This window comes from Chelonoidis abingdonii, chromosome 1 (assembly GCF_003597395.2).
Source record: "Chelonoidis abingdonii isolate Lonesome George chromosome 1, CheloAbing_2.0, whole genome shotgun sequence".
Classification (NCBI taxonomy): domain Eukaryota; kingdom Metazoa; phylum Chordata; order Testudines; family Testudinidae; genus Chelonoidis; species Chelonoidis abingdonii.
The window spans coordinates 274469585-274495823 of NC_133769.1; the positions used below are offsets into that span (position 1 = coordinate 274469585).

Here is a 26239-nt window from a genome sequence, read left to right on the forward strand (position 1 = left end):
TGAAAGTATCTTGTTTCCTGATTGGTCCTCTGGTCAGGTGTTGCAGGTCATGGTTTGTTAACCCTTTACAGGTGAAAGAGACATTAACCCTTAGCTATCTGTTTATGACAACTCTAAAACAGTATTTTTTTTCCTTTACAAAAATTCTGTTTACACCTTTAAAAACCCAAACCTGGGCAAGTTTGGAAATTAACAGCTAACAATTCAGCCTCCTTCCTGCTAGACATAGTCCATCATCATACTCTCATTACAACTGACTTAAACTGCTCATCCAAACTTAATATTGTATTTTAAAACTTACAAAAAATATGCAAAAGCCAAAATAACTAGTTAATGAATTCAGTATCTAGTCAGTTTATACTTAGACATACTTAAAAATAATTTTAAGTATTGCTCTTACAGAGCTGTGGTCATGTGGATGTAAGCAGTATGTAGTTCTTCAGTTTAGCCCTTCCTCAGCATTCCTCTTTTTTTTAATAATCCTCATTCAATGAGCTTTGAGTTAACACTATCTTTGTTTGACTGAAAGAGATTATGGAACCCATACTGTTTACAATATAAATCTGTAATTTCCCTAACACTTTTCTCTCTTACCCAAAAGTAGTAAATGACACCATTTCTCAACAAGGCCAGCAAAATAAATACATTTGGGGTTGTAGTTTAGCTTTAGTTATACAAAAACAAACAAAAAGCAAGACCATCAAATAAAAACACCTCCCTCAAACAGAAGAATTAAAAAAAAACCCAAATACGAGCAAATACCCATCTGGAATTAACTGACGAGGATAATTTAAAGGAAAGGCCAGTAAAACATCAATACTACAGCATATAACTTTAAAATAATAATAAAAAAATTTTTTTTGCATGAATAAAAGTTAGGTAACTTTCTAAACGTCACCATTACAATGCATTAAATTGTCATGCGACTTCTTGAGCTACAGTGCATCCATCTAGCAGCAGGGAAGATATGATCTCATGCTGTGCATAACTGAATGATTCCCTTCTCAGATAATGGAAGTTGAATAGAAAATGTAATGAGAGGAAATGATTAAAACATGTTAAAGGTTGAAAACCATATGATCATAGAATATTAGGATTGGAAGGGACCTCAGGAGATCATCTAGTCCAACCCCCTGCTCAAAGCAGGACTAACCCCCAAATGGCCCCCTCAAGGATTGAGCTCACAACGCTGGGTTTAGCAGGCCAATGCTCAAACCACTGAGCTATCCCTCCACCTATGATGATTGAATGTAGTCAAAATGGCATCCAAATTGAGTCTGTCCTAAGGACGGCTGTATGTGAATAATTCAAAATACCTGTTAAATACAACACATCTGCAAGTGCAGTAATTTGCCAACTATATGACTAGACCTTCTTCTTTTAGTATTGTTCGTATCAACTCCCACTTAGTGCCCTTAAAGGGCATAGGTGTCTTCCACTCTGTTGGCTGCAAAATGGAACCACTGCCTGTGTACATCTGGGGAATTGGGTGTCTGCACCTTTTAAATCAGTATCTGGTGTCAGGAAGGCCTGCATCTTGTTCCCTGCACTCTTTTGTTGGGCAATGGACTTCATGCATTCTGTCAGGTCTATAGGCATTAAGATTGATGATCTCTGTTAATGAGAGAGGCTTTCACTACGTTTATGACATTGCTCTTTTGATACAGATCTCTGACAGGTTTCACAAGGGACTCCAACAAATGGAGGAGGAGTTAGCCAAGATTGGCCTCCATGTTTCATGGTCAAAGACAAAGCTACAAAATCTAGGACCACGTCCACCAGTGACTCCAATCTCTTTGAATAATGAAACAGCCATCTCCAGCTTTTGCTATTTGAGTTCTATACTCACCAGTTCCTCCAGCTCTCACACAGAGGTTCTCCATTGGATTGGCATAGCAGCATCTGCCATGGGTCATTTACAATGAATATAGAATCAACATCATCTCAGCTCAACAACCAAGTTCAGGATTTATTCAAGCTGTATCCCCATACTGCAAAAACCTGCAAAACCTGGAAACTACGCTGCTCAGACTGGGCAAAGCTGGAGGCTTTCCACACAAAATGCGAATGCCAATGCATTTGTAATGCAGATGTTTATGGTCACTCTGGTCTACAAACTACCAGGGCCCTTGTCCTCAGACAGGGCCTTATGGTTTTTATAGATGTCATGGGAATGCCGCAAGATTTTCCAGTGAACGCTGTTCTCCAGGTGGCTTGTAACATTCATGATACAATTCCACCAACCAACAGGTAGAGGCTGCCAAGAGGCAGACCTCCTATTACATAGGTTCATTGAGTCTGTTCTGATGTTGGACTCTTAGGCTGTCGGGGCCTTGCAACCATGTAGGAATGGACCAAATGGCAAACAATCTCTATGGCCAACCGTTTGGGTAAGTGTTGAAGAAGAAATCCCACTGTTGGAAGCTTAAAGACTCTTTGCATCGGAGTAGAATGCCTTTGAAAGCAGTAATGTTGAGGCCAGATGGACGCTCCCTTGCAGAGCGAAATGTCTGGTATGAAGTTACATAATGAGCCTCAGATCTAATCCTACCTAGTTCTTTTCCTACTGCAGTAGCAGAGGACAAGGAAATCCTTTAGACTTATGTTCCCATACCTTGTGACTGTCTCCTCTAGTTTTAATTCTTGCTTTTTGTAGTTTTATTTAGTAGATTTTGTTCCTCTTGAACTGGTCAGTTGCAATCTGTGCATCGTAGTTAACTCTGGTGTATTTATAGATCCAGGCATGTGGGACTCAGCACTGTGCCTTCAGTAATGGTAAGATTTCCACTGTGGGTGACCATACCTGCTACCATCAGTATGTGTGAAGGGAGTCCTCACCAAATGCCTGATCCACCTTGCCTGGCTTTCCCCCCAGAGCTCTGGGAGGACTGTGAAAGCTGCTGCAAGAATTTTTTCACCCTTCAAACTGTTGCCAGCTCATCAACATTCCTCAGTTCCAATCACATCAGTGACCCATCCCCAGGCATTGCAAAAAGCTGGAATGCTCTGTATCAACGCCAATGGTGAGAACAGGTCCTGTGTCAGTTCTGTGAGCTGCTGCTTTGTGGCCTTGGTTACCATTTGGGATGTACCTTCTCCTTTTCTTTTGGAACTAATTAAGGCTCTGCCCTCTGAAACTCTGCTTTCATCAGCATGCAGTACTTACTCAGAGCCACTAGTTCACATATAAGTGTTCTAGAAGTTGATCTTGTTGCCATTGTTGATGGCATCCGAGTTTTTCCCTAAAGGCTCTTAGGTCTAAAATCCACCCTTCGTGCCTGGGTCTTCATTCTCCAGCCTGTGGGCTGAGCCCTAGCTCCCATGTTAGAAGATGCTGCAGTTCCTGGGAGACCAGGTTATCCAACTTTGGCCTCCCCAACTCCTTTGAATATGACTAATGGCCGGCCATCTTGTCCTTATAGACTCAACATCCATTGGTCTGGTAGGCATCAGCCTACTGAGGAAAGTCTTCTGTTAAAAGCTTTGGAGAAACAACATGGACTTTCTTCCTCCTTTTTTCCCCCTGGAAGAGCCATATGTTCATTGATACGATCAATGAGAACTTCTTGTCCAACTTTCTGTTCTTACTTGAATGATGCCTGGTACTTCTTGAAGATGGTAACTGAAGATTCTTTGTGTCTGAAGGAGGTTTAGTAACAACCTGCGTGTTATCCATCTTCCTTCTTTCCTCATGTGTTCGTTCTTCTGCTACTTCACTTTGGCAGTACAGCAATTTTCATGACTTTCTCAGGTGGATGACACAGGCTCTGGATCTTCATAGATACCAAGGCCAGAAGGGACCATTTTGATCATCTAGTATGATGTATAACACAGGACATAAAACTTTCCCAGGATAATTCCAAGGTTTTTTTGTTTTTTAGAAACATCCAAATCTTAATTTAATAACTCTCACTCCTTATGGAAAATCCTGAGTTCTTGTGGTCCAGGAGAATACTCACTTTCCATCAGATGCCGTAGAGTTGTGACAGAAAAAGAAGAGCAGTCATCCCAGTCAGCAACGAGTGCCTATTAGTTTTATGGTATTTAATGATGATATGAAATATACGAGTAATTGAAAGCTCAGTTTTGAGCACACTCAGTAGAAGTCTGCTAATATTTTTTAAGAAAGGGATCGTGAAGCTCCAGCCCATTTGATATCGTACACATTCTCACTGACCAGCTTGGAAAGGCCCAAGGATTTAAGTTTTCAGAAGGCTACTGAAATAATTTGCATGAAGGAGATAATAGGTTCCTGTGATAGGGTAGTTTGACCCTTAAGAGCTGTACTGGCTACTATCTGTCACCTGCTGTGGTCCTTTAAGAGTTTTGGGTGGTCTCCTGTGCAAAGGTAGAGAAGATATGGGAAGAGAGAAAAGAAGTGCCAGGAATAAGTAGCATTTAGAAGGGATCCTGTTGCTGTATCTTTTAAGGACCTGGGACCTGGAGCTTTGCAGATAGGGTAGAGTCAGAGGTGTCCCCTCTTACACTGACAACAAGGAATGAGCTGGGAGAAGGAGCCAGCATAAATGCTGGCTTCCTCCAACATAGTGGGGCAGATCCTGCAGGCACTGTAAGGAGTAAAAAGCTTCTATAGGGCCTTGAATTAGCAGGGGGCAGACACCAGCAGAAAGGCTGCCAAACTCTCTGAGGCTGTAGACCCAGGGGTCAAGCTGAGGGAGATGATGTGCCTGGGGCCTCCTATTAAGGAGAAGGATAATAATTTTTTGAATGATCTGGCTCCAAAATGAGAGCTGGGGATTCTGCCATAAGAAGAAGATACAGACTGAGAGATAAATTGTCGCCCAGCTCCAGGAGTGGGGCTGGTGTTCCTGCCATGAAGAGAGGATTAAAGACTAAGGCCTGGTCTACACTAGGAAATTAGATTGGTATTACTATGTTGCTTACAAGTGTGAAGAATCCATACCCCTAAGTGATGCAGTTAAAACAACCTACCCCTAGTGTAGACAGCTCTCAGTTGATGGGCGAATTCTCCCATTGACCTAGCTACTGCCTCTTGTGGAGGTAGAGTACCTATGCTGATGGGAGAATACCTCCTGTCAGTGTAGGTAGCACTTCACTGAAGTGGTGCAGCTGCAGCATCTGAAGTGTAGACAAGTCCATAGAGAGATCTCTCAGGGAACTGGGAGCAGAGCATAGAGGGCAGACGTAAGAGGAATCCTGAAAGCCAGAATACTTTTTATTTGAGACTTTTCGTTATGATCTTTTTTGTAAGAGTTTTTGTAACAAATCAGCTCTAAGAAGGGTATTATTGAATTAACAGTCAAGAGTGCATAAAATAATTATCTTCCTCAGAAGGCTAACTGAGGCAGCACATATAGCTCTGTCGTAATTCAGCAGAGATGGCACACTATGAAAGCGCCCCACTGAAAAACAAAGCAATGTTTCTAAACAAAGCTGTCTCTGTTGCTTAATATCGGCATGGGAGGAAATTGCAGACACATAAACATCCCATATTTTTGGGAATCCTCCATGAGTTTTACAGCAGTTGATGGTAATTCCAAAGTTCTATCTCTGTTGTGAAGATACAGTTACTATAATATAAACAATAACAGCAGCCAAAAAAGGAGTTCAGCATCCTCCAGCTTATTCACCCAAGGGGCATGTAAGTGTCCAGGCATTTAAATGGTAATATTACTATGCCCAAATAATTTATAATTTAATCTTTTATAATTTAAATGTGAAAATCTATGCAATGCAGTGTTAAGTCTGTATGGTTAAAATCACAGAGGCAGGAAATATAATTTTTTCAATAATCTTAACTTAAATGTATTGTACATATATATCATATGTTTCTAAAACTATTTTTCTGGTTAAGGGACATTGCCTTGCATATGTTTACAAGGAGTCCCTCTGCACTAGGGGTAAACTCAGGCGTGGCACAGTTTAATTTTATCCTGTCTGAGGGACTGTCCCCTCTAGGCTCCTCCAGGAGATGTCATGTCATGTCTCCACTATACACGGGTTGGTGGAAGGGTTAGCTAACCCAAGAAACATAATACCATTCCAAGAGATGGTGGAGCTGGGAGAAGGATTGTGTGTCTCCTACTCAGGGCTTCTGTTATATGCTGACAGTCTAGCTCTTACCTTTTCATTTCCTGAGTCTGCGGTTATAACTATGCTGTCTCGAAAGGACCCTGCATCTTGAAACTAGTCAATATAACTAAAATGATGTAACTTGGTTAGCTAATTTTAGGTAAGTTGACTAGTTTCTGAGCCCTGTCTGCACATTTTTAGAATAAATGTTGACCAAATTTTCCTACTTTTTACTTCTTTATTGCAATATGAAAGAATCACACAAATGGAGTAACTTGCATAGAAAAGGGTTCCAATTGGTTTTCTGTTAGAATGCAGGCACACCTCTCATGCACCAGCAACAAGCAGCAGCTTTTCTTCCTTTATATGCCTGATTTTGGTTCTCCTTACTCCTCTGTTGGGGACTGAGCTGTATCTCAGAGACCCCTGCTGACCCTCATGCTTTCCTGGTCTGGTCCTGAATTTTTGTGAGTGGGAATTGTCATCTTGGGGGTAAGACTTTTTTGTCCTTGTTGATTTTCTTATCCCTGGCTTGTTGCCAGCAACTGTAGAGAGGCTGGGGAATAGGATATCTGTCCCCTTTTCAGAGCCAATACCTTGCTGGTCCTGAGAAAAGGCTGAGGGGCATGCCTTCTCTTATTTGTTCTCTCCCTTCCAGCCTAGTATCAGGCAGATGCTTCTCATTCATAGTTAGAAAGCATATGTGGTAGCCCCCACTCAGATGCTACTGTCCTTTCTGGTTGCTAAATTTGTCTCTTCTCAGTTCAGTATAGAGTATTTTCTCCCTTTGTGATCTAGGCCCATGTGGGTGAGTTGCATTGCCTTCACTAGTATCAGGTGTCCACCAGGAGGAGTGTAAGGGAGCGTTTCAGCTATATGTAGAGGTCTGACCGTGATAGAGGTGCTCACTTTCTCCCCTTTTCAGAATGTCATTGATCCCCTACCCCATGCCTAGTTTTGGAAGTGAAGAAATGTTCTCTTGCCCACTGGTTCCTCTTGCTCCATTTCCATGTAATTTTCCCAGGGGAAAAAAAGAGAGATCCACGTCACACAAAACTCAGAGCAGCTGTTCTGCTGCTGCTGTTAAACACCCTCTTGTAGAGCTAGGGATGTATGTCTGAGCTGCCTCCAGAGCAGCACAGGAGTGTGATGTTGTCATGGTACAGTTCCCACTCTGAACCTTTAGCATCCAAAAGATGGGGTAGTAGCATGAATTCCTCTAAGCTTGATTACCAGCTTAGGACCTGTAGCGCTGCCACCAACCAGGAATTCCAGTGCCTGGTACACTCTGGTCCCGCCTAAACCTTGCCCAGGGAACCCCAAGACCCAGACCCTCTGGATCTTAACACAAGGAAAGTAAACCCTTTCCCCCACCATCGCCTCTCCCAGGCTTCCCCTCCCTGGATTACCCTGGAAGATCACTGTGATTCAAACTCCTTGAATCTTTAAACAGAGAGGAAAATTCACCTTTCCCCCTCCTTCTCTCTCCCCTTCCCAGACTCTCCCTGAGAGAGAATGTATTCCTAACACAGAGAGAAATTAGCCTTTCTCTCCCCCTTCCCTCCTTTCTCCCCACCAATTCCCTGGTGAATCCAGACCCAGTCCCCTGGGGTCTCACACCAGAATAAAAAACAATCAGGTTCTTAAACAAGAAACTTTTAATTAATTTTTACTGTTTTTCTCTCTTTATCTTTGTAAATTTAAAATGGAATAGGTACAGGGTTTTTCAGCTATAGACACTGGGAATAGCCTCCCAGACTAAGTATACAAGTACAAATTAAAATCCTTTTCGGTAAAATACAATTTTGAACTCCTCCCAGCAAAATACACATTTGCTAATAAAGAAAACAAACATAAGCCTAACTCGCCTTATTTACCTCGTACTCACTATTCTGAACTTGTAAGAGCCTGTATCAGGGAGATTGGAGAGAAACCTGGTTGCACGTCTGGTCACTCTCAGCACCCAGAGAGAACAACAACCAAAAACTAACAGCACATACAAAAACTTGCGTCCCTCAAGATTTGAAAGTATCCTGTCCCCTGATTGGTCCTCTGGTCAGGTGACAGCCAGGCTCACTGATCTTGTTAACCCTTTATAGGCAAAAGAGACATGAAGTACTTCGGTGCTATTAACTCTTACTTATCTGTTTATGACAGATGTCATGTGTAGTTCATGAGACAGGAAGTGCAACTGATTATTAACAGCAGCAACTGCATAGCAAGTGCTGTCAAATGCATAAAGGAAACAAATTGGGGAAAACATGGAAAAATAGTTTTTCTTTAACTCTTACAGTTTTAGTGATTTCACCTGTAATATTAGAAGGTAACAATTCTTTATACAGAAGTGTGTTTATAAGTTTGACCTTGTCTCTTAAATGTTGCAAAACACTGTGTTTTGCATTTTGTAATATAGAGGCTAACATCTGAGGAAGCTGCCCTTCAATGTTTATATGCTACTCCTGAGTGGCGATTCTGTAGTATGCAACAAAGGTCGGGTTTTGTTTGCTTTTACTTGTTTGGGGAGAAAATAGCCTGGATAGTTTTTGAAGAATTAAGTGCCACTTTCCGATATTGCTGAGAAGTATCAATTTTCTGACAAGAAACATTAAGAATATGTTGTCATGTTTATATTATAAAACCAGTGTAAACCACATTTTATGTTTTCTATAGCTTTTTCATTTGTAATAGCATTCAAAATATGTAAGACTGTGTTTAGAACAGGATTTTTTCTCTTTTGTTCTGCTAAAATTCTGGTGAAAGGGTTTGTTTTTAAATATGGAGATCAGATTTTCCATGTATTCCATAAAATGTGCAGGTATTATAGCAGGATTTATTTTAAGTTCTAAATACGTTTTTGTTTTATTGTTGATATTTATCTTAGAAAACTAGCAATTTTTCCACTTTCCCTTTCAAGCATTTCCATGAAATACTCGGAATTCAGCCTGGAGAAGCACGTTTATTTCTAAATGGTCTTCCTATTGACCTGGATTTTGATGATCCATTTAGGTAAGAATTTCATTATTAAATTTATAAGTTCTACAGTTTGTAGAATTAACAGGTTTTTTGTGTTCACAATGTTAGATAATATTCTGTATTCCATACTTCGAGATGTGTCAGATTTATAACTCCAGTTTTACAATTGCAAAAAGGGTGGCATAAGGAGGAGGGAGAAAACTTGTTCACCTTAGCCTCTAAGGATAGAACAAGAAGCAATGGGCTTAAACTGCAGCAAGGGAGGTTTAGATTGTACATTAGGAAAAAGTTCCTAACTGTCAGGGTGGTTAAACACTGGAATAAATTCCCAAGGGAGGTTGTGGAATCTCCATCTCTGGAGATATTTAAGAGTAGGCTAGATAAATATCTATCAGGGATGGTCTAGACAGTATTTGGTCCTGCCATGAGGGCAGGGCACTGGACTCTATGACCTCTTGAGGTCCCTTCCAGTCCTAGAATCTATGAATCTATGAATTCAGATTCTTGTAGAGTATATATGAAATACAAGTGACATGGCTTTGTATGTGAACATTTTATGGTTCTATATGATAGTATTTTTTCTCTTGGAATATCTTATTTACAGATGGGACAACTTGCTATGCAAATTGAAAATAGAAAATGGGAGGAATACTGTATGCATATGTAAAACAGGTGTAGAAAGTGTTTATTTTTTTAAAGATAAATTACATGAATTACAATGCATTACATTCTCCTCTTCATAATTTTTAGAAAGTTAAGGTAGTCAGCTAGGAGTGATATTTTGTATCACATTACGCTTCATTAGAGAGATAAGGTGGGTGAGGTAATATCGTTTAGTGGACCACTTATTATTTATTAAGCTTCATTGACAGAAGCATTGTAAGGCTTATTTTTTATTTTATTTTTTGTTTGATTGAACATTTTTTAGATGTCTGAAATAAGCCTTTTTGAACACCACAAATTTTTTTTCAGTCAATATAGTTCCAAATAGTGACCCCATGCTGCCTTTTGTGTTTTTATGAGGGACATACAAAGGAGAGGTGCAGTATCTGTCATTATTTCAAGAAAAGAATGAAGGTCTTCAGAAATCTGCCCCTCATACACCTAATAGAGCTGGCAGTGAGGCCTGCCTCAGCTCCAGTACCCTCAATTTTGTGTCTTGCTGCCTGCCCGCTGATGTTTCGGACAGAAGCCTGGACTCAGATTCTTCTCCACAGAGGAAGAGGAGTCAGTCTTCTTTTCCAGGGTCTCCCCTGAATCAGGATTCATAAGATAGACTACAGCCACTTGAAATCAAAGAAGAGTTCCTTTTGTTCTTCACAAAAAGACTTGGAACATCATCAGGACTCTTCAGGTATTCAGGGTAGAGCTGGGCCTTCAATCTCTGTCTCCCTGGTACTGCAGCAGGGAAATACCAGTACTGTGCTGTCAATTCTGGTACCAACAGACTCTGTTTTGGCATCACTATTGTTAGTACTGACAACAGCAAAAGCTTATGAGGCAGCTAAGGAATTTTCTCTGCCTTCCATCTCAAACTCTCCTGTGGTACAGGAGTCCACAGCGGTGGAAATGGCTTCCGCTGTCCTGGGCCTGTCTCTGGTGCAGAGACTGTTAGTGGTGTCAGTATCGATACCAGTTAACTAATGTGGCACAGATTTGGCCTCAGTACCATCTTCAGCAGCAGCATACACAATGTCAGCACTAGTATGGCCTTCAACCTCAGTACTGGTTTTTCTCTCTGGCTCGGTGTTTGTGGCCTTGCTACTGGAATGTTCATCGTAGTGGGTACTGCTTACAGTTTATACCTTGGCACTGACTACAAGGTCTTTCTGCAGCTACATTATCAACATCAGTGCTATAGAGGATCAATTTACGACACCATACCTTCGACTTCTTGGGATGCATTTGTGGTACAGTCTATCATACTGAACTCAGTATCGATGTTGACATCTTCATAATGGGCTACAAATAAGTCAGGTCAGTTAGTGGCCTCATCTGGTTTGGCACCCCCCAATACCAACTGACTACTTTGATAGCTCATCGCAGTTGGGTTCAGTGGCCGTTTTGGAACTGCTGGGGTGTTTCCCGAGCCTCCAGGTTTTGATCACCAGTTCAGTCAGAAGGTTGCCAGAATGTTTGGCAAAGCAGTTTGCAGAGCCACCTAGATTGGAAGCACACAGCGAAACTATTCCCCACAAGCAGCCAGTGATGCAGGAGGAACCAGTTGTACCACAGGAGGATCCATCAATTACTGTTAACCTGACTTCCTCACCTGTCGACTCAATGATCCCACACTATTCTCCTCTTCCAGAGGATTCTAAGTCTTACCAGGTCCTGTTGAGGAAACAGGCCAAGGCTTTAGACATTCAATCTAAGCTTGTGCAAGAGAGCACTCACAAGCTTTTGGACATTTTCCAGGTGGCTGCCTCAAAAGGGTAGCCCTCCCAATTAATGAGGCTCATCTAGAACTGGCAAAGACCTTATGGCACATACCAGCCTCCTTAGATCCTATAGCTAATCACACAGATAACAATATTGTGGCCCACTGCAAGACTTTAAGTATTTTTATTCCCATCCTGCCTCAAATTCCATGCTAGTTGTGACTGCCAGTGAGATATCGCATCAGGGGAGATTTGAATAAACCCTCAAAGAAAAAGAGCTAATGAGACTCTTGTTTGGGAGAAAAAAATATTCCGACTCCTTTCTGCAGATGCAGATAGCAAACCATCAAGTGCTCTTAGCTAAATAGGATTCTGTAAACTGGGACACAGCATCAGGAAGGAATATAAGGCTTTCCTGGTAAAAGGTTCTATAATAGCCAAGATGTTGCTCCAGTCTGTGCTTGATGCAACTTCTTTTAGTGGTTGTTCTCTGTGATAACAGTGAGGGCAGCCTCACAGTTACAAAACTTGGGCATAGCCTTGGACCTCCAGCAAACCATGAAGGGCATCTCATTTGTTGGTCAGTTTTTGTTTCTGTATACAACTGATGAAACTACATTCATTTAAAGACTCTTGTGCTACACTTCATTCATTGGGATTCTATGCAGACCCCTGCAGCTACAATATCAACATCAGTACTAGAGAGGATTTTTATACCAACCAAGGCAGTATAATTTTTCAAGAAGAAAGCACAAATCACAGAGAAGGAGACCCTTCTGCTCAACACTGCCAGCTTGTTCTCCATCAGCTGTGAGTAAGCAGCTCATGTGAGTTCTCCTTCGAGGACAGCAGTACATCACTGGTGATCTTCCTGCTCACCACTCCACATCCCCATTTCAGGACAGAGTTTCCCATTCCCTCAGTGCTTAGGAAGACATAATGTCAGAAAAATGGGTCTTAAACATTATGAGGTTGGGATATTCTATCCAGTACCTTTCCACCCCCTTTTTCTTCCCATCTATCCTGTCCCTTTTCATGGACCCATCTCATGAGTCATAGCTCCTTCAAGAAGTTTGGACTTTGCTCAATGTAGGAGCCACAGAAGAAGTTCCCATTCAGCATGGTAGAAGGAGGTTTTGCTCACGATATTTGCTTGATCCCCAAGTCCAAGGACCCATACTGGACTTTCGAAATCTCAACAAGATGGTCAAGTATATAAGATTTCACAGGGTTTCTCTAGCATTGATAATTCCTTCCCTAGATTGCAATGACTGATTTGTGGTCCTCATTCTCCAGATACCTATTTCTACATGGTAGTACAGACAAGTCCCAGGAGGTTTCAGAGATTTGTAGTACAAGGCCAACACGATCAGTACAGAGTCTTTCCCTTTGGCCTGTCCTTGGCCCCACCAGTATTCTCTAACTGTATGGTGATGGTGGCCTACTTGAGGAGAGAGGGAGTATAAGTAGTCCCATATCTAGATGATTGGTTAGCGTGATGCAGATCCAAACATCAGGTTCTTCACCAAGTCTAGTTTATCATCTTTCTCTTGGATTGTCTGGGACTCTTATTGCACAAAGAAAAATCCACAGTACTCCCAACAGAGAAAATTGAGGCCCTATTTGAGTCTGTGAACATGATGATGATTTTTTTTTCCCTCAAGACAGAGTTCAAATCATTTACTAATCTCACTCTCTCTACTTCTGTGGTCCAAGTATGTCCAAGGTTACTAGGCCACATAGCCTCATGCAGTTAAGTGACCCAGTGTGTCCAGCTGCACCTGAGCATCATTCAAGGATGGATGAAGTCAGTCAGTTGACCAAGTGGACACCCTCAGACACGTTGGTTTGGGTTCCCCCTGTGGTCCTATATTCCCTAAAGTGGTGGATGGATCAGAGCAACATATCTGGAGATGTACCTTTATCACCCCCTTCCTTCCAAGATGATGATTACCTATGTCTCTCTGATAGGGTGAGATCCTTACCTAGTGGTTTGTGACCTCCAAGCTTTATGGACAAAGCATGAACTGACTCTTCATATAAATGAGAACAACAAAACAAAGACATTGGACTTCAGAAAGGTGGACTTCAACCAACTAAGAGAAATAGTAGGCAAGGTCCGATAAAGACACCAGTTAGGAAGAAAAGGAGTTGAAGGGGGCTGGCAGTTCCTAAAAGATATAATATTAGAGGCTCAGCATCAAGCTGTTCCAGTACAGTGGAAAGATAAGAAGAGTCATAGGAGGCCAATTTGGCTGCACAAGGAGGTTTTTAGCTATCTAAAAACCGATGGGTATACATACAGGAAATTGAAAGAGGGGCATATCACTAAGGAAGAATATATGAGAATTGTGCAAGCATGTAGGGACAAAATCAGGAAAGCCAAGGCAAGGAATGAGTTACAACTGGCTAGAAATGTAAGAGACTACAAGAAGGGGTTCTACAAGTATGTCAGGCAAAAGAGAAAGATCAGAGATGGTATGGGTCTGCTGCTCAATGGAGAAGGTGAGCTAGTAATGGAAGATAAGAAAGCGGAGCTGCTCAATGCCTGCTTTGCTTCATAACATGTAACCAGATGACAAATAAAATTATCATAGACAATAAAGGGGAAGGGATGACTTGCATGCTATCAGGATAAGTAAAGAATGAATCACAGATCTTCTGACTAATTTGAATGAGTACAAGTCAGCAGGGCCTGATGCTATTCACTCCAGGGTGCTGAAGGAATTAGCTGAAGAAATCTCAGAGCCACTGGCATATAATATTTGCAAACTCATGGATGACAGGAGATATCCCAGAAGACTGGAGAAGGGCTGATGGGTTATGGGCTAATGGCCCATCTTTTAAAAAGAGGGAAAAGGAGGAACCAGGGAACTATAGACCAGTCAGCCTGGCCCCAGTACCTGGGAAGCTACTAGAACAATGTATAAAGCACTCAGTTTGCAAATACTTGAAGTATGAAGTGGTAATCACTAGCAGCTAGCATGGATTTACTAAAAACAAAGAATGCCAAAACCAGCTTGATTTTCTTATCTGAAAAGGTAACTGGTTTGGTGGACTTGGGGAATGCGGTGGACATAATATTCCTGGACTTTATTAAGGCCGTGACACAGTCCCCCATGACATTCTCATAAGTAAGCTGGAGAAATGCAAGCTCAGCAGAACTATCATTATGTGAATACATAATTGGTTAAACAACTGCAAACAAACAGTAACTATTAATAGAAAGATGTTGAATAGGAAGAAGATCTTAAATGAAGTTCCACAGGGATCTGTTCTGGGTCAGGTGTTGTTTAAATTCTTTATTAATTATTTGGATGTAGGAATAGAGAGCACACTGATCAAATTTGCAGATGACACAAAGCTGGGGGGATGCACACACTTTGGAGTATAGAGCTAACATTCAAAGAGATCTTGTTAAATTGGAGAACTGGGTTATAAACAAGAAAATGAAATTCAGCAAAGACAAATGTAAGGTGCTACACATAGGGAAGGAAAACCAAATGGACAAATACAGAATGGGGGATAACTGGCTTGGCAACGGCACTTCTGAGAAGAATCCAGGAGTTGTAGTGAATCACAACCTCAACAGGAGTCAACAATGTGATGCTGTTGCAAAAAAAGCATATGCAGTTTTGGGATGTATTAACTGAGGCATAGCATGCAAGTCACGGGAGGTGGTAATACCATTTTACTTGGCACTGGATAGGCCTCAGCTGGAGTACTGTGTCCAGTTTTGGTCACCACTGCATAGAAAGGATGTAGAAAAGCTGGAAAGGATCCAGAGGTGAGTGATAAAGATGATCAAATAATTGGAATGCAAGCCATATGAGCAAAGGCTGAAGGAACTGGGTGTGTTTAGTTTGGAAAAGAGGAAATTAAGGAGGGACATGATAGCAGTCTTCAAATACTTGAAAGGCTGCCATAAAAAAGATGGGGGAAAATTTTGTTCTCTCTTGCCACAGAGGAAAGGACAACAGGCAATGGGTTCAAACTACATCATAGCAGATTTAGAATAAATCTCAGGAAAAACTTTCTAACTATAATAACAGTAGGACAATGGAACAAACTGCCTAGGGAAGTCATGGAATCTCCTTTACTGGAGATTTTCAAAATGAGTCTGGATAGCTCTCTGTCTTGGATCGTTTAGATGCAACAAATCCTGCATATTTTTAGGGAGTTAGACTAGATCAGTGGTTTTCAACCTTTTTTCATTTGCGGCCCCTTAAAATTTTTCAAATGGAGATGTGGACCCCTTTGGAAATCTTAGACATAGTCCATGGACCCCAGGGGTCTGCGGACTATAGGTTGAAAACCACTGTTTTATGTAACAACAACCTTTCATGAACCTATTAGACATAGTCTGCAGACTCACAGGTTGAAAACTTCCGTACTAGATGACCCTTGCGGTCCTTCTAACCCTATGATTCTGTGGTTCTATGATTCTGTGTCCTCAAGCTCTGGACAATTCACAACACTTGCCATGCTTTTCTCTCTGAGATCACAGACTTATTGGTTCAGCTATTGAATGACAATACGACCGCCGTGTACTACCTAAACAGACAGGGAGGGGTATGCTCGGATCAGTTTTGTCAGAAGCCATGAATCTGTGGGATTTTTACATCAAGAAAGGCATTGCTTCTATTGCCGCTCACTTAACTGGCTCCCGGGATCAGTTGGCTGATCATCTCAGCAGGAGATTCTCAGAATCGCAAATGGTCCCTCAAGAACATCGTGCTCTTCCAAGTCTGGGGTGTATTCAGTCAGTCAACCTGTTTGCAATGAAAGACAAGAAATGCTGTTAGTTTTGTTACTGAATGGATCACAGTTCAGATTCGCTGACTGTCATAGACAGTTAAGGGTTAATTCCTCTTTTACCTATAAAGCGTTAAGAAGTTCACAATACCTAGCTGACACCTGACCAGAAGGACCAATAAGGGAACAAGATACTTTCAAAGGTGGGAGGGGGGAAAACAGTCCTTTGTCTGTTCTGTGTGTGCTTTTGCTGGAGGGAGGAGAGGAACCATCACATTCATACAGGGTAATGAGTAATTAGAGCAGGAATGTACTAAATTACTTTTATTTCTATTTGTGATTTCTTTTTGCAAAATAGAGGGAGAATCAAATTGAGTTTCTATGTAACTTTAAAGTTTTGCCCAGAGAGAAACTCTCTGTGTTTTGAATCCGTTGTCTGGGAGATTATCTTGCATGTTAATCTCTCAGAGATATTCCTTTCACCTTTTTTCTTTAATTAAAATTCTTCTTTTAAGAACCTGATTGATTTTTCATTGTTTTAAGATCCAAGGGTTTTGGATCAGTGTTCACCAGGAATTGGTGAGAAAATTCTCTCCAGTCTACCCAGGAAAGGGGTATAAAGACCTGGGGGGATGGGAGGGAGAATTAGTCTTAAATCTGCCCAGGAAAGGTGGGGTTAGAGATTTGGGGAAAGGCAGAGTTCCAGATGACTCTTCCCTAAACATTTGTTTAAATCATTTGATGGTGGCAGCGAAATTGTTAACCTAAGTTGGTAAATAAGCTTAGAGGGTCTTTCATGCAGGTCCCCACATCTGTACCCTAAAGTTCAGAGTGGGGAAGGAACCTTAACACTGACCAACACCTTCTGTGATGAGGATCGAGTCTCAGGGATCCTTTACCCCCTAATCCTCGCCCCACAAGTGTTCCTCAAATTGAAACAAGAACACACCAAGTTAATTCTTATCATGCCAGTTTAGTTGAGATAGTGCCAGTTCTTAGATCTTCAGGCTCTTGACTCACCCTCCAGATTCTCCACTTCTTCTTCCAGACCTTCTGTCCCACCAACCTGAATGGGAGCTGCATCTGGAACCCAACAGTCTGCAACTCATGGCTTGGCTGTTGATTGATTAAATCAAGTTGAGAAGGACTGCTCAGTGGCAGTTCAGGAAATATTGCTTAATATGAGAAAGCAGTTCACTAGATCCACTTATTTGGCTAAGTAGAAATGTTTTTCAGTCTGGCCCACTTTTCAGGGAATATATCCAGCGGAAGCTAAGATTCAGAACATTTTAGAGCACCTGTTCCTTCTCAAATCCTTGAGTCTTTCTCTAAGTTCCCTGAGAGTCCATTTAACAGTGATCTCAGCTATCCAGCCATTGAGAGATCCTTTTTTCCAACCTCATGGTCACTAGATTATCATTTATTATATAGCATTTTTTTCAAAACAGGCCTTGTATAATTGTTAAAAACATTGTATCATTATTCAATGTGATTTATGGATTTTTCCTAGTTGAATAAATGTAATGTGTGTTTAGTACTTTAATATAAAAAAAAATAATATATTTGGGAAAAAGTTTGCTGTATCTTATTTTTCAGATAAATTGGGATTTTTGGATTTTGTGGTAGACAAAGCTGTGATTTCTACATTTGCTTCCTGTGACAAACAGCTTGCCTTAACCATTGCTGCTCTGCAGAAAAATGTATAAACATAGTTACAATACTGTCTTAATGCGTTTTGGAAAGGGGTTTAAAATAATAGCTATTTATTTTTAATCTACTTTCAACCATTTGATTGCAGAAGGAAGGCATTTTTGGGAACATTTTTAATACTAAAAGTATCCCTTTCTTCCTCAAACTTTTGGAGTATGTTTCCCTGAATATGTCATTATAAAAATTTATATGTATAACTTGTTTTCTGTTTTAATACAAAGTATTTTGGAAACTCTTAAACTGGAAGGAAAAGTGCTTCATGGGCTTCACGACCTTGGAATCAAAGAGAAGGCTTTCAGCAAATTTATGAAACTACAGATCCATCCTGTGGATGACAGTTGTTCATTAGATATTCGTCACTCTTCCATAATAGTGAGTAGCCAAATAACTACTTAGTTTTAAATTTTGCTGGTGACAAAATTTGCTAGTTTGTATTTTTGAGTTGTATGTCTTTTTCTTACATATTTTCTGTTCTGTCAGCAATTGCATTGGAATTAGACTCATAGACTCATAGGTCAGAAGGGACCAATATGATCATCTAGTCTGACCTCCTGCACAAGGCAGGCCACAGAACCCTACCCATCCACTTTTATAACAACCCCTAACCCATGACTGAGTTATTGAAGTCCTCAAAGTTGTGGTTTGAAGACCTCAAGCTGCAGAGAATCCACCAGCAAGCGACCCATGCCCCACGCTGCAGAGGAAGGCGAAAAACCTCCAGGGCCTCTGCCAATCCGCCCTGGAGGAAAATTCCTTCCCGACCCCAAATATGGTGATCAGCTAAACCCTGAGCATGTGGGCAAGACTCACCAGCCAGCACCCAAGAAAGAATTCTCTGCAGTAACTCAGTTCCCATCCCATCCAACATCCCCTCACAGACCATTGAGCAGACTTATCTGCCGATAATCCAAGATCAATTGCCCAAATTAAACTATCCCATCATAACATCCCCTCCATATACTTATCAAGCTTAGTCTTAAAGCCAGATAAGTCTTTTGCCCCCACTACTTCCCTCGGAAGGCTGTTCCAGAACTTCACTCCCCTAATGGTTAGAAACCTTCGTCTAATTTCAAGTCTAAACTTCCTAATATCCAGTTTGTACCCATTCGTCCTCGTGCCTACATTAGTACTAAACTTAAATAATTCCTCTCCCTCCCTAACGTTAATCCCCTGATATATTTATATAGAGCAAGCATATCCCCCCGGAGCCTAAACGTCAGTAAACCATGGAAAACATTTCAGGATAAGGGACGATATCTGTCTATATAGCATAGTCAGGTACATTTTACCTCAGGATGGGATGCAGAGATAAAATTTCTAGGCACTATCAATGACTGCTTCTTCGAGCAGCTAGTTCTGGAATTCACAAGGAGAGAGACAAGTCTTGATTTAGTCCTAATTGGTGCACAGGAACTGGTCCAAGAAGCGAACCGCTTGGTAATAGAGATCATAATGTAATTAAATTTAACATCCTTCTAGGGGGGAAATATCAAAGAAACCCACCACAGAATCATTTAACTTCATAAAGGGGAACTACATGAAAATTAGGAGGCTAGTTAAATGGAAATTAAAAAGCCAAAATAGTGAAATGCCTGCATGAGAACTTTTTAGAAACACCATAAAAGAGGCTCAAACTGTATTTTTACCCGAAATTAAAGAAAACAACACAAAAGCGGTAACAGGACCAAAATAATGCACCCATGGCTAAACAACAGAGTAAAAGAGATGGTGAGAGACAAAAAGACATCTTTTGAATATTAGAAGTCAAATCCTACTGAGGAAAATAGAAAAGAATATAAATTCTGACAAGTCAAATGTAAAAGTACAATAAGACAGGCCACAAAAGAATTTGAAGAGCAACTACCAAAACTAACAGTATTTTTTAAAGTACATCAGAAGCAGGAAGCCTGCAAAACAATCAGTGGGACCACTGGACAATGGAGGTGCTAAAGGAGCACTGATAAGATAAGGTCGTTGCGGAAAAGCTAAATGAATTCTTTGCATCAGCCTTTACTGCAGAGGATGTGAGGAAGATTCCCTCACCTGAGCTATTCTTTTTAGTTGATAAATCTGAGGAACTGTCCCAGATTCAGATGTCAATAGAGGAGGTTTTGGAACAGATCAATAAATTAAACAATATTATGTCACCAGGATCAGATAGTATTCACTCAAGAGTTCTGAAGGAACTCAAATATGAAAATGGAGAGCAGCTACCGCTGGTATGTCACTTATTGCTTCAATCAGCCTCTGTTCCAGATGACTGAAAGATAGATAATGTAATGTCGATTTAAAAAAAAAAAAAAAGGCTCCAAAGGCAGTCTTGGTAATTATAGCTCAGTTAGCCTATCTTCAGTAGCAGGCTGACAGGTTGAAACTACAGTAAAGAATAGAATTGTCAGACATATAGATGAACATGATTTGCTGGAGAAGAGTCAACACGGTTTTTGTAAAGGGAAATCATGCCTTACCAATCCATTAGAATTCTTTGAGGGGATCAAAAGATGTATTAACAAGGGTGATCCAGTGGATATAGTGTACCTGGACTTTCAGAAAGCCTTTGACAAGGCTTCTCACCAAAGGCTTTTGAGCAAAATAAGGAGGCATGGGATAAGAGGGAATGTCCTCTCGTAAATCAGTATCTGGTTAAAAGTTAGGAAACAAAGGGTAGGAATAAATGGTCCGTTTTCACAGTGAAGAAAGGTAAACAGCACGGTCCTCTAAGGATTTGGACTTGGACCTGTGCTGTTCAACATATTCATAAATGATCTGGAAAAAGGAGTAATCAAGAAGTGGAAAAGTGTGCAGATGATACAAAATTATTCAAGATAGATAAGTCAAAAGTTGACTGCAAAGAGTTACAGAGGGATATCTTGAAATTGGGAGACTGGGCAACAAAATGGCAGATTTAATTCAGTGTTGGTAAATACAGAGTAATGCACATAGGAAAACATAATCACAAATATACATATAAAATGATGGGTCTAAATTAGCTGTTGCCACTCAAGAAAGAGATCTTAGAATCATCCTGGATAGTTTTCTGAAAACATCTGCTCAATATGCAGTGTGGTAGTCTAAAAGCCAACAGAATGCTACATTACTTAATGAAATTAAAAGGCAGTAGGCTTAAGACAAACATAAGTAAGTACTTCTTAATGCAACATTCAGTTAACCTGTGTATCTCGTTGCCAGAAGATGTTGTAAATGCCAAAAGTATAACTAGGTTCAAAAAAGAAAAGTTCATGAAGATAGGTTCATCAGTGGCTATTAGCCAAGACGTTCTGGGTGTCCTTAACCCTCTGACAGACAGAAGGTGGGACTGGACGACGAGGGATGGAACACTCGATAAATTTCCCTGTTCTGTTAATTCCCTCTGAAGCATCTAGCACTGGACTCTGTCAGAAGACAGGATACTGGACTGGGTGGATCATTGATCTGACCCAGTATGACCATTCTTGTATTCTTATGTTCATAAAATGGATAACATTTTACCATATATTATGAATATTTTCCTATATCCTATTCAAAACTTCAAATTCTGAGGATATTTAAAGGAAAAGAGGATGTGTTAAATATCTTCTTTTACTATAACTGAACAATAATCTCTGCACTCACAAAGGACCTTTCATCTGACTGTCTAAACTTTGTACCAAATATGAATTTAGCCTCATAGTACCTTTCTGTGGTAGATGACTGTGAAACCCATTTTACAGATGAAAGAACTGAGCCACAGAGATTAATTGTCTGTCCATAGTTACTCAATAACTCAGTGACAGTCAGGAAGAGGACCCAGAAATTTTTACTCCCAGGCCCCTATTCTACTCACTAAACACACTCTCCCTGTTTTTAGCCGTGTCATAGAATTTGATACAATTTGCCCTAGCAGCCTTTTGTATACATGGAAAAAGCAGTAAAAATATTAATTATTCCTCATCTGAAGGCACCATATGTCATTCTTTAATTTATTAACTATACACAGACTTCCATGAAAAACAATTAAAGAACAGTCTGCAGTGACAAATGATATATGTCCTTTAATTGAGGAAAAAAATTGAAAAGAAAAAAAACCTCATGGAATGCCAAATTGCCTCTTTATTGAAAACTAATGATAACTGAGCAAATTTTAGTTTTTTATTGTTCTCTATATTATCATTACAGTCTAGTAGGTTCAATACAGACCAGTGAGGGGTTGTGTCACTGCCTGCCCTGTAACTTGGGTGCCTCACAGTGCTTTGCTTTTGTAGCTTCCAACTTTGGCTGCTCACAACCAGCAAGCAGGTCACACCCTGAGTGTCTGTGTACTAGACAGCTCTGGCTCAGCAGCTTTTACCCCTAGAAGCCTGTCTGCATCCACACAGTCTTACTCTGGCTTCCATCAGCCTTGGTTACTACTTTCAGGGTGATCCGAACACATTCTCAGTCACAGATTTTCCCAAAACCATGGGCTCTGCAGTGTCCCGCCCTCTCCTGGACAATTTAGAGAGATAATATGGTTCATTTGTCCCTTTAAAGATACAGAACACATCACTGCTTATTAACTTAACTGAGGATAAATACACCCTTCCCTTTAAACACAGCACTGAGTTGGTTTATGGCAATGCTCAATAATTTTATTAACAAAATATACGTAAGATTAAGTAAGTTAAAGTATAAAGAATGACAATAGAAAGTTACAAGTAAAACAAAACAAAATATGCTTCTAAAGGTCTAAAACGTAATCTAGCAAGATACAGCCTTTGTTCAGTATGGTTTCTCTCACCAGTCACTTTTCTTCCTTGCCATAGCTGATTTTCTCCTTCGTCAGGATCTTCCACAAAAGTATAAGATGCTGGCTTCCCTTGTTGTGTTAGGTGAAAAATCTTTACCTAGGCAGGTTTGTCACCTATATTCAGTTCTAGAGACTTCAGACCTCTCTTGTTAGACGGACCTATCTTTGTCAGCTTGCAAGAACTCTAGCTTCTTAAGTCTGTCCAGTGATGGATGTCAAAGATGGCTTCAATGAACTTGTTTCAAGAGGCAGGATGACCTCATGGTGTTCTTCTCTTTCTGTGGGCTTCCAATCCCGCTGTTTGATTTCTATGTAAATAAGGCTTCCCTTGTTTGATTCCACCATGCTTAATTTACACAGGAGATAGGTAGATAGCTGTGACATACCCTCCTGTCTGGGCAGACTGTACCTTATGTCAATTAATATCCATGATTCCTTACATAGTATTAATACATACATTCCACAGTGATATTAATCAGCAATGTGTCATTACCTTCAGAAAGGACCTCACTCTATTCACTCTTATTGTATACAATCTCTTGATTCAGTTGCTTATCACTTGAAGTTCAGCTCCCTGTTATATAGACCAGTAAACCTTTTAAATAGATTCTTCTGAAGGTTACCCCTCAGAGTAAAATTTATTCTAGGAGTGCAGAAGGCAACATGGAGTCTGCTGGAGAAAGAGGCTCCATGCTCTTTTTTTCCCTCCCACTTGTGTTTGCCGAAATGCAAATTGTTTTATTCCCTGCCATCTCCTCCACCTAATGTCGTGATGAACCTGTTTACATGTAAATTGAGGTAAACACTCTTTCCTTTGTTGACATACCTGGTCTGCACACACCTTAGTTATAATTGCAGTATATATTCATAACTCTTAATAACCATCACATACATACATCATACAAGAAAACTAATGATCAGTGAGTTATTAGTTTTCAAATGATACCTCATAAGGCATATTTTGTATAAATATTATATGTATGATGTGAATGCGGGAGTGCTTAGTGTCAGAATTTACATACTCCCATGGGTGACAGAATATTTGTTTTACCTGTTTGATGTAACTTTTCTGCTCTGAGAGAATTGAAATTGATTTTAGTCATACTGCAGCGCAGAATTACAATTATATCTTTCCTCTGATTAGGTAATGATAATCTTAAAGATCTCTTTTTTCCTTTTCCTTGTTTCTGTTAGATCAATGTTTCATTACATAGCTTAATTCAAAAACCCTAAGGGTCTGATTTAAAGGGGGAAAAAAACCTAAAAGTATTATTGCTTCTCAGCATTTTCAGGAAATTTGATATGCCACCTGCATTTAGTTTTTAATAGTTATGTGCCATCATATTTTAGGACAGGTAATAGAATTCTGATGTTTTTAAACAAGTCCCACTCACCTATGTTTATATACTTCAGTAGTATACTCAGTATTGCCTGGATCCAGCAGAGCGGTTAAACACAAATAGTTTTAAGCACATGTTTAAACATGGATCTAAATGATACTAAACAAACAAAGATTTGTACTTCGGTGACAACTTCTGTTTGTTCAAATAAACTTATCTTAGGCCAGGTGTGCGCTAGAAGCTTTTGTTCGTATAGTGCTGTCAGTTAGGGATCTACTTTTAGTTGACATTTATATCTGATAAAATCACTAGTATAGCTGCCATTATACTGGCATAAAAGTACTTTTGCCAGCATAGCACATTTCATTCACCCAGCTAGTATAGGTACTTTTTTGGTGGTATAAGCTGCATCTACACTAGCAAAGTTTTACTGCTGTAGCTGTACCAGAAAACTTTTAAGGTTAGACTAGGCCTTACAATTGCACCTATTTAAGGTGTTACATATAACAACAAATTAGGATTCCTATTTTTATATTTTAGAGTCTATTTTCTATTACTCTCTCATTTAGAAAGAAGCTGGTCCTTTTTACTTGCTCCGCCAGCTGTTGTGAGAAAATAGTGTGTTTGTTAGCATGGCTTTGGCTATAAATATGTGATTCAATGGTAAACCTTTGTGGCCTTTTTGAATGACTCACTTGTGTGTTTTGTTTTTTTTTAGTGGGTCAATAACATAGAAAAAGATCACATCTACAACAAATGGCCCACAAGTTTCCAGGAACTGCTTAAGCAAACATTTCCAGGAGTTATACGGCAGATTAGGCGCAATTTGTATAATTTGGTAAGTTTTGAGTTTCTTATGTTAGGTGAATATTCATGTGTTGCTGCCTAGTGTATGAACAGCACTATGTATGAATCTTATTTTTTATGAGGAAATATATATAGCATTGCATTTAGTTTTAGGTTTTGCTGGAAATTCACATTTTTCATTTAGGACCTTGAAATCTTAACTAAAATTTTCTAGTTCATTAAATAATATATAAATACCAGGCCTGATTTTCAGAATTGCTAAATTTCTGTGGCTGCCATTAACTGTAGATGGCATTCTGTGTGTTTGTTTGTATTGAAAATTAGATCTATTTATTACAAAAGGCATTACATTTCAATAAAAGTGTTATCAGAATTACAATTAATGTTAAATTGTATAAGGTACAATAAAGACTACTTAATACCACAGACACTTCTTTAATCTGTATGTATAAAAATCACGTAACTCTTCACTGTAAATGTCACATTGCCTTGTGTAGTTTGTCATGTAACAAAATAATAATAATAAAAGCAAAGATATTGGCACTGCCCAGTTAAATACTTCTCAATGTGCAGGAGTTGAGGAGTGGAATTGAAGTTGACACAGTAAGATTAATTCTGGATTTCCTGGGCCCAGTTATCATGTTAGTTGAGTGTGGGGGTGTGTGTTCAAATACCATTGACATCAGAGGGAGTTGTGCATTCACAAGTGATGGTTCCTCAGGTCAGTTAACCTTTGTGAGCTTAAAACGCAGACTTTCTATTCAGGTAATAGCGTCTGGTTTTTTTAATCAAAACACCGTTATATTAGGAAATAGTTTAATCTCCTGTCTCTCTTTTTTTATTCCCATCTTGGCTATTTCCATGAATATTAGATGCTAAACTTCAATATATGTATCAGATTACTGCTTGTATTGTACAGTACCATGCTGATTTACAGCATCAGGCCACCATGGAATCTTTCACAGAGATAAAGGTCAGAGCGGGAGCAACCATTATCACTAAAGTTCAAAGGTATAAATACTAACACCACCTGCTTTTAGAGAAGAACAGAAATTTATGCCCTATTTGATACCCATTTTAGAACACAACCCTAATTATGGTGTTGCTGCCAGGTGCCATCAGAATATTATGAGCAGATGGTATACTACTGACGTTGGTGGGCTGCTGGTAGAAATTAGATTGCATTGCTGAATTAAGGCTGTGGGAGCTATGACAGTGGCAGTCTAATCTAGGCTATATGGACACATTGGGTGGGAGCTAGAAGGAATGTAGATTCAGCATACAGGAATTTAAGATGATCAGCTGGTTCCACTTACTGAAAAACCAGTTCATTTGAAATTCCACTGATTTGTGAGATGAAATTTTCACACTCTAAAATGTTTTTGTGCTCTCTGGGATGGAAGGGAGAGTAAACTGGGGTTAGAGTGCAGCGTTGCCGCAGTCCAGGTGAAGGA

General features: G+C 40.0%; 1 protein-coding gene across 2 annotated transcripts in view; it reads left to right on the top strand.

The window, feature by feature from the left end:
* Nucleotides 1-26239, top strand: part of UGGT2 (UDP-glucose glycoprotein glucosyltransferase 2) — a 273527-nt gene that overhangs the window by 70654 nt on the left and 176634 nt on the right. For both annotated transcript variants that reach the window (XM_032785015.2, XM_032785017.2), the window contains exons 11-13: nucleotides 8969-9060; nucleotides 18095-18245; nucleotides 24697-24816. In XM_032785015.2, the coding sequence (XP_032640906.1) occupies nucleotides 8969-9060; nucleotides 18095-18245; nucleotides 24697-24816 (363 nt within the window). The remainder of the gene's footprint in view (nucleotides 1-8968; nucleotides 9061-18094; nucleotides 18246-24696; nucleotides 24817-26239) is intronic.